This window comes from Netta rufina (assembly GCF_964035555.1).
Source record: "Netta rufina genome assembly, chromosome: 20".
Classification (NCBI taxonomy): Eukaryota; Metazoa; Chordata; class Aves; order Anseriformes; family Anatidae; genus Netta; species Netta rufina.
Genome location: NC_140144.1, coordinates 9284088 through 9295145, shown reverse-complemented (window position 1 = coordinate 9295145; position 11058 = coordinate 9284088). Strand labels below are relative to the sequence as shown.

The 11058-nt window shown below is 49.3% G+C and overlaps 2 protein-coding genes across 2 annotated transcripts; one reads left to right on the top strand and one right to left on the bottom strand.

Annotated features, from left to right (window-relative positions):
* Positions 1-199: 199 nt before the first annotated feature.
* On the bottom strand, positions 200-3194 carry BBLN (bublin coiled coil protein). Its single transcript, XM_084298833.1, has 2 exons — positions 3076-3194; positions 200-469 (listed from the first exon to the last, which is right to left on the bottom strand). The coding sequence occupies exons 1-2, from the start codon at positions 3182-3184 to the stop codon at positions 276-278; spliced, it is 303 nt and encodes a 100-aa protein (XP_084154959.1). The 5' UTR covers positions 3185-3194; the 3' UTR covers positions 200-275.
* Positions 3195-4431: 1237 nt separating this feature from the next.
* Positions 4432-10175, top strand: PTGES2 (prostaglandin E synthase 2). The gene is made up of 7 exons (XM_084298835.1): positions 4432-4672; positions 5803-5997; positions 6655-6710; positions 7294-7446; positions 8022-8222; positions 8525-8642; positions 9365-10175. The coding sequence occupies exons 1-7, from the start codon at positions 4463-4465 to the stop codon at positions 9491-9493; spliced, it is 1062 nt and encodes a 353-aa protein (XP_084154961.1). The 5' UTR covers positions 4432-4462; the 3' UTR covers positions 9494-10175.
* The last annotated feature ends 883 nt before the right edge of the window (positions 10176-11058 follow it).

The following is an 11058-nucleotide window of genomic DNA, read 5'->3' as shown; positions in this document are numbered from 1 at the left end:
TTGCTTGCAACCAACCTGCATGGCATCAGGCTTCCTACAACCAGCTTTAACCGAGTGGCAGTGCCGGGGGGAGAAAAGAACCACGCTCCTACACCCACCCGCGTGCTTCTGCACCTGTTACCCAGCTAAAGGAAAACAGAACGTGGAGGCGAATGGCAGGACACTACCACGGGAAGGAACAAGTAATGGGCAGAAGGAACCTCATCTATTCAGCTTTTATGTGAAACCAGTGACCGGTAAATGTCCTTAGAGACAGAAAGTGTGGGGCCAGCCCACTAGACAGGAGGCTGTGGTCCCTGCATGTCAGCTTCCATGTTCTGCTGCTCGCTCTGCTGCTGGAACTCCAGGCGGGTCTGGCGGTTGGACTCCAGCAGTTCCTTCAAGCAGGCGTGTAGATAATCATTCTTCTCCTCCAGGTGATCCAAGCAGGAGTTGATCTGGTCCAGCATGGAGTTTATTGCTGCATATTCTAAAAGGAAGGGAAATAAGAGACTGAACGATGCAAGTACGTTGTCGCTGCAGTCGGTGAAAGCAGTAAAAGCTTTTGCAAAACGTGCCCACAGCATTTTGGTTCTTATCTGCCCCTGGGTGGGTCAAGTACGATGCAACTGAATCCTCCAGGTATTGAATTCACTGGTCAAATGAAACCAACGGGAAGCTGGAGAACTGGTAACAAGATCAAAGGCACGTTACCTGTAAGCAGCCCAGACCCGTTCTGGGCATAGCTGACAGCCTTTGATCTCGTGCATAAACAGCTGAGCCCAGGCTGCCTGCTAGTATGTGGTGATCCCCACTGCAACGGGACCAAATAAATCCCAAGGATGAGTTAGCCTTTATAGCTGCCCTAGGGCTCATCTTTCCTGATGAGGATGCAGGCATGCTGGCAGTGTGCCCAAGTGTTTACGTTCTGTAAATTACTTGTCTAAGGTTCCCAGGCTGGGATGTGACTCAGGAGGGCCTGGGTGGGTTCACACTGCCACAACATCACTGCCACTGCGGCGGCAGGAGCAGGGCCGAGCCCCAGGGGTGCTGGTAGTGCCACCATCCTTTCCAAAGGGAGGTAAGTGTGAAGCACCACGTCCAACCGCAGCGTTTTCGCACCCCATTAAAGCTTTGGGTAAATTGAGTTAAAACGAAACTAATTCCAAGTAATCCTAATAGATGGGTTTCTTGTTAGTTTCTTATTTAAAACATTTGTTTCAAGTGCGGAAGCGTTAGTTTCGGTACAGTGGCATTTCACAGTGATGCATATGAACAGCGCTCATCAGCTGACAGCCTGTGCTGCTGCCATGAAACCCTTGCTTTCGGATTGTGCCAAGCACTACTCACACAGTCCTAGAGAACACCCAAAAGCCAAACTGGAAAACCAGCTGAGATAAAACCTCTGCTGACACATTAGTTAGGAACTGCCAATTTAGCACTGGCTGAAACCCTGGCTTGCAAGGGCCCCTGGGGAGCACCAGTTCTGTTCCTTCCAGAAACTGCACAGGCTGAGTGAACGCAGGGAGGCAGGCGGCAAGCTGCGACCCGGGGAGGTGAGGTTTGTGAGGATCGTGGGCAGGGCGCGGGGAAGGAGGCCTGCGTGGGTGGGACGAGCCCACAGCTCACCGCCTGGCGCTGGCTCTTCTCTCTGAGCAGCTGGGAGAGCACCAGAGCCAAGCATGACCCACGCAGCGCCTAGCTGGAGCAGTGCTCTGAGCCAACGAGGGATACAGAGAAGGGGAGGCAAGCTCCTAGGGATGAAGGTGAAGCCGTGCTGAAATCCCCCAGCCTCACGAGCCCAGCTTTGCCCCACTCAGCTGCTGAGCCCAGGCACTTGTACAGGCAGGGTGCCCAGAGCCCAGCACAGCAAGCTCAGGCGCTGCCAGTGCCAGCAGGACACTGGGTGTTCCTGGGAGGCAGAGGGGTGATGCCAGGGAGAGCCCACACTGCAGCTCGGGGTGTGTTTAGGGTGGTCAACACAGGGCAGTGGGACTCTGCATCAGCACCCCATGGTGCTGCTGGCCACAGGCCCCCAAATGTCACTGAGTAACAGAGCTCCTGAGCTCAATGCAGGATTTGATCTGCGCGTGGTGCTCCGTGTTCCAATTAACAAGATGCCGAGCAGATACAACAGCTCGTTCTGACAACTAACATTATTCACCAGCTTGGGCAAGAAGGCTGTAATCACAGCAGGAACCTAATTACTCTCAGTGCCTAGAGCTTTAGAAAAGGCCATTTAAGTTGTGCTGCTCTTGGAAGTGGGAAAAAAAAGTAAAAACATTTTATTTGATTGACTTCTGCTAGTTGCAAGCTTTGTTTAAGGAAAATTAGCCACCTCCTCTAATGAAGGTGTTGACCAGGAGTACGGCTATTCACGTTGTTTCCTGCTGTGCATTATAACAGGAACAGTTACCAAAAACCAACCACGTTCCCTATTTAAGGTCACAGAAGTGATCCACAGCCTCAGCACAACTGAACCAGGAAATATCTACAGATCTTTATGACCAGCTACAGCACACAAAACCCCAGTGGTGATAAACCAGCAGAACACTTAATGGAGAGGCTGGACGCGGATCAGATTTGGTGACTGTCTCCACCACATCTACTCACAAATCACTGGGGGATGATGCAGAGCGGTGACAACTCTTGGGGTATCACAGCTCAGAAACGACCCCCTGTCAGTGCAGGAGAGACCCAGCCACAACTACGAGGCTCACCGATGTAGGTCTCATCTGGAAACCAAAGGGTCTTTTGGGAATCAGAGTATCAGGGATTGGAAGGGACCTCGATAGATCATCTCGTCCCATCTGCCAGAGCGGGATCACCTCAATCAGGTCACGCAGGAACACGTCCAGGTTGGGTTCTGAATGTCTCCAGAGCAGGAGACCCCACAGCCCCTTTGGGACTCCTGTCCCAGAGCCCCGTCACCCCCACCGTGAGGAATTTTCTTCCCACATTTCAGCAGCACCTCCCATATCCCAGCTTGTACCCCTTGTCTGGGAGAGCGACACTCAGCTCTTCACCATTTTCAACAGTGGCAATGTGCCCTTGAAAGGCTTCCTCCTCCCTCCTCCTCCTCCTCCTCCTCCTCACCTTCCTCCCCGAAGCCGTCCCCGTCCCCGTCCCCGTCCCCAGCCCCGTCCTCGCCGTCCCGCCCCGGGGGGCCCAGCGGTGCGGGCGGCTCCGCGTTGGGTCCCGCCATTGCCGCGGTGCCATGCCCGGGGGCGGGGCGGCCGGCGGCCAATGGGAGCGCTGCGTTCCCCTCGCGTCACGCCAGGAGCCGGGTAAAGTTTGTGGTTAGCGTTGTGCGGGGCGGGTGGGGTGGACGGGGCGGGCACCCAGCGGAGAGGTCTCCCCCCGCACGCTGTGTGCGGTTTTTGTCCTTTTTTTCCCTGGGTGTTTTCCCCAAATGAACTTCCAGCGTGAAGCTGTTGCCTCGCCTTGCAGTGTCTTCGCTCCCTCAAGGTCTTCCAATCCATAACCACCGCAAAATGCATTTGAACGCAAAATAAAGTTAGTCTCTGGGACCACCATCGCCATCCCGTGATTTTTTCCCCTCAAGAAAACTTATTATTTGTGTGATCAGGCCTGCGCCTCCTGCAGACAGAGCGTCTCACAGTGCCGTGGCTGCAGCAGACAGATGCCAGTGCTGCTGAGCTCCCCGCTGCAGCCGTGCACCCTGCTCCTGTCACCAGTTCTGCGTGGCTGCTGGGCGGTTCACACCAGCCCCGGGTCACCTTTGCATCTCCTCTGCCCCAAAAGCACGAGCTCGCTTTGTCTTTCCTTGTCCTTGACACGCTATCCGTCATACTTCACGCAGCCTCAGGAAATCTAATCACTGGAGAAATTTTTCATCCCCGGGAGAGATGTCACTGGGATGGAAATAACTCGGAATTAGAGCATTAAGTTAAACAGCTCAAGCCCAGTTCGAAGACTCTGTAATTAAGTGGGTATCTGGGGTGAAGAAGAAATATAAGGTTGTGTCCTCATTTGACATCACAACCAGCTCTTTTCCTTTCTGTAGAGGCACCCATGCCAAGCTGGGCCCCGTGCTGTGCCCTAGGCAGGGGAACTGCACGTTAATATAATGAATACTGTGACTGTAATGGAAAACGGGATGACCCGCAATGTAAAGCGTTGCGTTTACACTGCGGGTACCTGCAGGTCACAGACAGCAACCCCGCCGGGCAGAACATGCCCTCAGAGAACACGGTATTTCACTTCCACCTTATAATTTGGCGTCTTCTCAGCGAGCCCGGATTAAATAATTACCGCTAGGAAGCCAGGCCGCGTCGCTGCACCACCAGCAACTCCCTCAGCACTCACACAAACCCACCCCCCGCCCGCTTGGGGCGGCTTTGAACCTGGTTCCTTTTTCTCCTCCCTTTTACCTCAGCGCGGCGGCCGCCATTTTGTGGGCGGGGAGGCGCCGCGGGGCGGCCGCTCGCAGCCCCCCGCCCCTGCGCGCCGTGCCCGCAAGATGGCGGGTGCCGGCCGGGCCTGGCGGGCGGCCCTGCTGCTGTCCCCTTGGCGGCTGCGGGCCCCGTGCCGAGCCTACGGCGCTGCGGCGGGAGGTGGCGGCGGCGGTGGTGGTCGCCGCTTGCTCTTGAGTGCCGCCTTCGCCCTGGGTGGCGGCACCGGTCTCTACCTGGCGGCCCAGCACCGCCTGCGGGAGCACTCGGCCGCTGAGGTAACGCGCCGCCGGGCCCGCTCGGTGCCTCAGACGGGTCTCGCCTCCCCTCCGCCGCGCTGCCTGGCCTCAAGGCCGGCCCCGAGGCTTTATCCCCTTTGTCCCCTTCCTTCCTTTGCCTCCTCGCCTCCCCCAAGGCCAGGGCCTGGCGGTGGGAAGCCTCCTGAGGCCCGGGGGAGACACCTTCAGGGGGCCGCGGAGCGGGTTCTGCTGTCTCTGAGGACCACACGGCCGCTTTTGCTCAGTTTTCAGTCAGGAAACCGCTTAAAATTGTGTAAATACTTTTTACAGCCGCACTCTTCTCGAGTGGTTGTACAAAGTGTCTGTCAGAACTGAGAGCTCGCGGCTTGTGAAGCTGCATTCTCTGTTAGATAATTGTTGCTTTTCGCCAGCACCCACGGAGGGTTGTGTAACCAAATGGGTTGCAAATAAGCAGCAGAGCGAGATGGCTGCGTTTGTTTTATAATGTGTGACTGCCAGCCAGCACGTGTCAGGTTGCTGAAGTACCAGCAGCATTGGGAACCCTCCCTGCTGCGATGCTTCGCTGGCAGTGCCACCCTGGGCTCTCCTCTCGGAATTGAGCACAGGTTGGTTAATCCCAGGACACTGAAGTTAGGCCAATGCATGCCTAAAATCTTTATGTTCCAGCAGATTTTACCTCTGTGTTTCTATAATCAGTTGTGGTATAGTACGGCCACCCCTTGCTGTAGTGTGATCAACAGCAAAGTCTTTTTGTTCTTCCTATGCTGTGCACTCCACAGAGATTGTTGGGCGGGGGAGGAATTGAATTGAAAAGGCTTTTTTTATTATTTTTTTTAAAGACCATTAAATACAATTGTGATTTTCCTCAGTTACAGAGTTTTGTGCAGAGCAGTAAGCTGTCTGGATGTAACTTCTTGTCTGTGAGTAGGAGTTTTCAACAGGTTAAGCAGATGTTTAGAAAAACGGGTATTTGGTCCCTATAGCAGGTGATTTGTGATGTCATTTGAAGAAAGCATCTGTTAGCAGAAAGATTTTAATTACCAGAAGTTGAAATTCAATGTCAATGACTAAGACTATAACAAAAATAAGGGTTAAATAATGTTTCTATTTAATGGAAAATGAAAGCTTGTGGTCTCTTCCTTCCCCAGCTGCCTACAGGGGACCTGCAGCTTACACTCTACCAATATAAAACGTGCCCTTTCTGCAGTAAAGTCCGAGCTTTTCTTGATTATCATGGACTGCCCTATGAAATTGTGGAAGTGAACCCGATAATGAGGAAAGAAATCAAATTCTCTTCCTACAGAAAGGTGCCTATCCTGCTAGCCAATGCTGGAAGCACTCTGGTAAGTCTTACCGTGCTGAAAGCTTGATTTCCCCATAAGCAGTGGTTTGGAGGTTTTTATCTCTCTGTGCTTTGCCACATGCAGTATAATCTTCAAATCATATTTTATTCTCTCAAGAGCTTAAGATTTGTTTGTTGCTTTGTGGTATCCTCTGCCCTGGTCTTACTAGAGTTTAAGTCTTTCTTCCAAAGTGTGTTGTTTTGTGTAGTGACTCTGTAATCCAGTACATGTCTGGATTCTTTCAGCCCTAAAGGAGGACACCTTTTTTTGCCAGAAGTAAAAAGAATGGCTTGTATCTTATGAGATCTCAAGATTACTGACAATTCGACTATCTGTGGCTTTTTTAATGTCAGCATTGCTTTTCTATTTGCTGCAAAGAGCCTAAATCCAAAACCTGCTAGTATTGCCTGAGTACCTGGCCCTTAGATCCTCTCTTGTCACAGTGAAGGACAAATTTGAAATGATACTCAAATGATCACTGCAGAGATGTGTGTGTAGGGCTTTAGACTTGCAGGGTGGCCAGTGGAAATGCATGAAGGGAAAAAGGGACTGTGGTACTAACTTGGGACCTCAGCATGCAGGACAAAAGGTTTTGAAGGATTTCCATTTTGATTTCACCAGTTCCTTTTAAAAGTTTGTCTTAATTCTGTTTTTCAGCAATTGAATGACTCTTCCGTGATCATCAGTGCAATAAAGACCTATCTCATTTCCAAGTAAGAAAATGGGATGGGGGAAGAGTTGAACGTGACTATCTTTAGAAAACTGGAGCTCAAGAAGACTCTTTGAGTCAGTTGTTAGTGTCTTGCTGACCTTAGTCTCTGAAGCTATGGACGTTTGGCCAGGGACTGACTTGGCTGTGATGGAGTGAATGATGCATGTATGTGTTGGGATATGTGTGCAGTGACACACATCTGCCTTTCAGAACTACTCTTTTTCACCTGTGAAATTCTCTTTGCATAAAACCTGCTTAAATGTGGACTAGAGGTAGTTCTGGAACTGAGCTTACATTTAGCCATACCATCTAGAGTGAAATCGCTGTACCTGTGTCCTTTGGATCCATACTAAAAACATTTGACAACTGTAAGAAACTCTATGTCTGCAAAAACTTCCAGTCTGGCACAGAAAAGTGATGTATGCTGATAGCGGTTATTTGAAAGTAGCTGTTCCAGCTAGTTTCAAATTGGAAAGCTCATGCACTTACCTTTAGACTAATAGGTCGAATCTTTTGATTTCTTCTTTGCTCTTGCCCGTTCTTGTAGCAGCCAAATCAGGTGTGAACCATGTTTCTGTCCACAGGAGGAATAGCTTAGAAGAGATTGTGTCCTTTTATCCTCCTATGAAAACTGTGACTGATCAAGGCAAGGAGGTATTTGAGTATGGGAATAAATACTGGCTCATGCTGGATGAGAAGGAGACAAAGCGAGTCTATCCTGTCAAAGAAGTGAGAGTGTAAGTGCTTTTAAGTTTCTGGGTCCTCCAAGTCAGCTTACAGCCTACTACTCCTAGATATCCTCGGGGGTGGTGCATACATCAAGTCCTGTGGGTACTAATTATTCCTTTTAGCACCCCCTTGATGTTTAAAACCTTGGTAGCTGTGGTGTTTCGATGTGTATTTTGCATAATTTGAAACTATGTTGTCAGAAGGTCTAGTTCCCCCCCATTGTGGTCACGCTAGCCTTCAGTTGCTTCCAGTTTCCTTCTTGGCCTTTCCTTTATGTCACAGAGGAATGCTGTGGAGTGCTCGTTTCTCAAGGCTGTATGTTCTGCTTTAGTTCTCGTATTGGGAGGAGGAACTAGTGCTCTATCTTTAGTCTTAATTTTAGATTGAGACTGAAGGAGCCTTGCCAAAGTTAATGCTTCTGAGTGCATTTCAGAGAGGTCACCAGAGCACACGGCTGGGTGGGATTTTGACATTACTTGTCCTTGGTACAAACTCTGGCTAATGTCACCGTGATTCTATCTGCCTCCTGTAGCCCTGCAATCTCTACCTTATTCACTGAAAAATCTCTTTTGAATGCCTGCAGGGAAGAAATGAAGTGGAGAAAATGGGCCGATGATTGGCTTGTTCACCTCATCTCCCCCAATGTCTACCGTACCCCAAGGGAAGCCTTCGCGTCTTTTGATTACATCGTCCGTGAGGGGAAGTTTGGCACCGTGGAAGGTTTCTTTGCCAAGTACATGGGGGCCATTGCCATGTTCTTCATTAGCAAGAGACTGAAGAAAAGGTTGGTACCACTGAACGCCAAGTACACAAGAATAGCTCCTTACTTGTCTCAGCTATGAACTCCAGAGATCAAAGGGCAGAAGCTCAGTATTTTAAACCAAACGGTTTCATGCGGTGCGAGTAATAGCCGTACTTCTTTACCCAGCGGTACTGAACCTCTCTACTCATCTACTGTTTATTCACTGGCTGTTCCCTTCACCTTAAAATACCTTCCTAATTCCCCAGCCCGTAAGATTAGAAACGATGAAAGGTTAAAGAAAGAAAGATACTGGTGTCTTCAGGCTGGTTCTTTTCTTTATTTAGACATAACCTTCGAGACGATGTCCGACAAGACTTGTACGAAGCAGTTGACGAGTGGGTAAAAGCCATTGGCAAACATCGACTGTTCATGGGCGGAAACCAGCCAAACCTTGCGGACTTGGTAAGGGGTTAATTCCTCTATCTGTAGTGACCTATATTGCAGGTTGGTGTCTGATCCACGTGAAATGGTGAATACTAACATAGGCAGAGAAGGCGAAGGATGTGAGACATACGTCCTTTGTGCAGTAACACAATTCCCACGTGAAAGGGACTTAGAATACTTGTGTTAAAATAGGACATTTGTTGTTTTCCTCTAGAGAAACATTCCTTAAGACAGAACCTGCAGTACCCTTCTGCAGGTGGATGTTATAGGTCTTGTGGAAGCGTGATAAAAGCAGGTTACAACCTGAACACTGCTCTGACTAGTGAGCACTGAACAGAGCCTCACACCTGCACAGGTTTTATTACATTCAGTGCTGCTGGGGTGTCTCTGCAGGCAGCAGAGAGTGGAGCATGATTCATTCCCTGCATCAGCAGTTCTCCCTGGAATGCAAGTGAAGCATTTTCTACCAGGGCTTGCTGCTGAGATGGGATTAACTGTTGCCCCATAACTGCATGTAGATTCTTGTGTTTACTTACTATTTCCTCATGGAAAAAGCGTGCGCTTTCTTACTACCTTTCTGCCCACTCAGTCTTCCTTATTAATCAGAGTTGCGGACTAGATGGCAGAGCAGATAAAGAGGCTTTACTGTCTAGGCTATCGAGGCACTCTCATTGTTACCCAAAGCTTTTTTCCACCACTGACTTTCTCAGTGTTGTTCTAATCTTCATCCTCTGGCACAGGCAGTATATGGGGTCCTCCGAGTCATGGAAGGGCTGGAAGCCTTTGACGACATGATGGTTCACACCAAGATTCAGCCTTGGTACCAGCGCATGGAAGAAGTCATTCAAAAAGCTGAAGTTGCAGTCTGATGCCAGCTTCAGCTGCCTTTCTGAAGTACTTGCATGGATAAAGCTTCAGAAGGAATGACCTTGTATTTTTTAAAGAGTTGAACGGGCTGGTCACACCTAATGGACTGACGCGCAGGTACAGAGACTGTCCTGTTTATGGTCCTAAGTCTCAGCGAGCAAAAGGGATCCAGCTATGCACAAGTCTGAATGTGATACTTAGAAGGATGGGGACAGGTAAAAGGAAGAGATCTTGGACGCTGCTGGAAAGGAGAAGCTCTGTGACTGAACTGAAGAATGGGCTGAACAGGCTTCTTTTAGGTGAGAGCCGTGCTCAGAGCAGGTTACTGTAAAAGCAAGCTGCTTTCTTGGCTAGTGTTATGGCCATATCAGATACAGTAGGTCTGAGCAGCTTTTGCTTCAGGCTGTCTTCCTCCATTCATCCACGTCATCCAAAGTGTTTTCTCTGAGTGAGACACTGGATACTAGATTTTAAGTGACTCTTAATTTTTCCTACAATAGAATCCCGTAAGCCCAGTGCTGAGGGAACTGGAGGAATCCACGACACTGGCAAAGGCATCCTTCCTAAGACAGAAAAGATGCTGCGCTTGACAGATTGTAAGCTTTTACTCTTCCATGTAAACGGTTCTTTCACTACCTGATTCTGTACGGTCTGCAAGGATAAAGGCTTGCTTCTCTTCCTGTGCCCTTTGTGAGATCTGTGAATTCCTACTTGTAACGCCCCCAAATCACACCCTACACAGAAACCACTCATGCAAAACAGTAATTTTAAAATTTGTCTTGCATGAAGTCTCTGGAATACCCCTGAAAATCTGTTTTGTTTTGTTTTGTTTTTTTTTTGAAAAAAAAAAAGGATTAAGAGGAATCTGCATCCTTGAGATCTCTAGATGTTTCTGTCATATGAGAGGAACAAAGGGTTTGCTGTTGTAGCACTCGAATTAGGAACGATCACTGGGGGTATCATCACGTGTGATGCCAACTGAGCTGTGCTATGCAGAAGGGCCTGGTGTATTTCTCAGTGACAGAGAATAGAGGTTTGAATGCAGGCGATCCTCTCTGCAGCCCAAGGCTTCAACTTCATTAATTATCAGTTCCAAAAAGTTGTTTCTGCAGAAGAAAACGTGCACTTCAAGGAAACTGCTTTGTGGGTGTTACAAGTGCAGCTGGAAGCTGTCTGTAACGCAGTGACTTGCACTCCGTGGGTTGGGGGGACATTTGTTCATATAACAGCCATTGTGATAGTTCTGTTGGTTTTTGTACAGAATGTCCAGAAACGGTAGAAATACCAGCAGGAAAACTAGTTACAAATTCAGTTATGTGACGGGGAGAAATAGAATGTTTACAGTAAAACCAGCTGCTTTGGTGCTTTTTTTTTGGTCACGCCTCACTGCATTTGTTAAAGGTGCTCTGTAGCACCAAAAGAACAACGTTCGGGTGGGCGCTACTTGTTGTTTTTATTTATTTATTGTATCGAAGCTACCCGGGGAGCTTGAAGAACCCCCTCAGGGCAACTAGAGAACCATCCAGAGCCTCCTGAGAGCCAGCCAGCCCGAGTTGGGCAGCCACCT

Excerpts from the sequence above, each read along its gene's own strand:
- BBLN (XM_084298833.1), bottom strand. The coding sequence starts at position 3,184 with ATGGCGGGACCCAACGCGGAGCCGCCCGCACCGCTGGGCCCCCCGGGG. Across the intron at positions 470-3,075 it reads GGACGGCTTCGGGGAGGAAG|AATATGCAGCAATAAACTCC; the intron begins GTGAGGAGGAGG and ends CCTTCCTTTTAG.
- PTGES2 (XM_084298835.1), top strand. The coding sequence starts at position 4,463 with ATGGCGGGTGCCGGCCGGGCCTGGCGGGCGGCCCTGCTGCTGTCCCCT. Across the intron at positions 6,711-7,293 it reads AAGACCTATCTCATTTCCAA|GAGGAATAGCTTAGAAGAGA; the intron begins GTAAGAAAATGG and ends TTCTGTCCACAG. Across the intron at positions 7,447-8,021 it reads CCTGTCAAAGAAGTGAGAGT|GGAAGAAATGAAGTGGAGAA; the intron begins GTAAGTGCTTTT and ends GAATGCCTGCAG.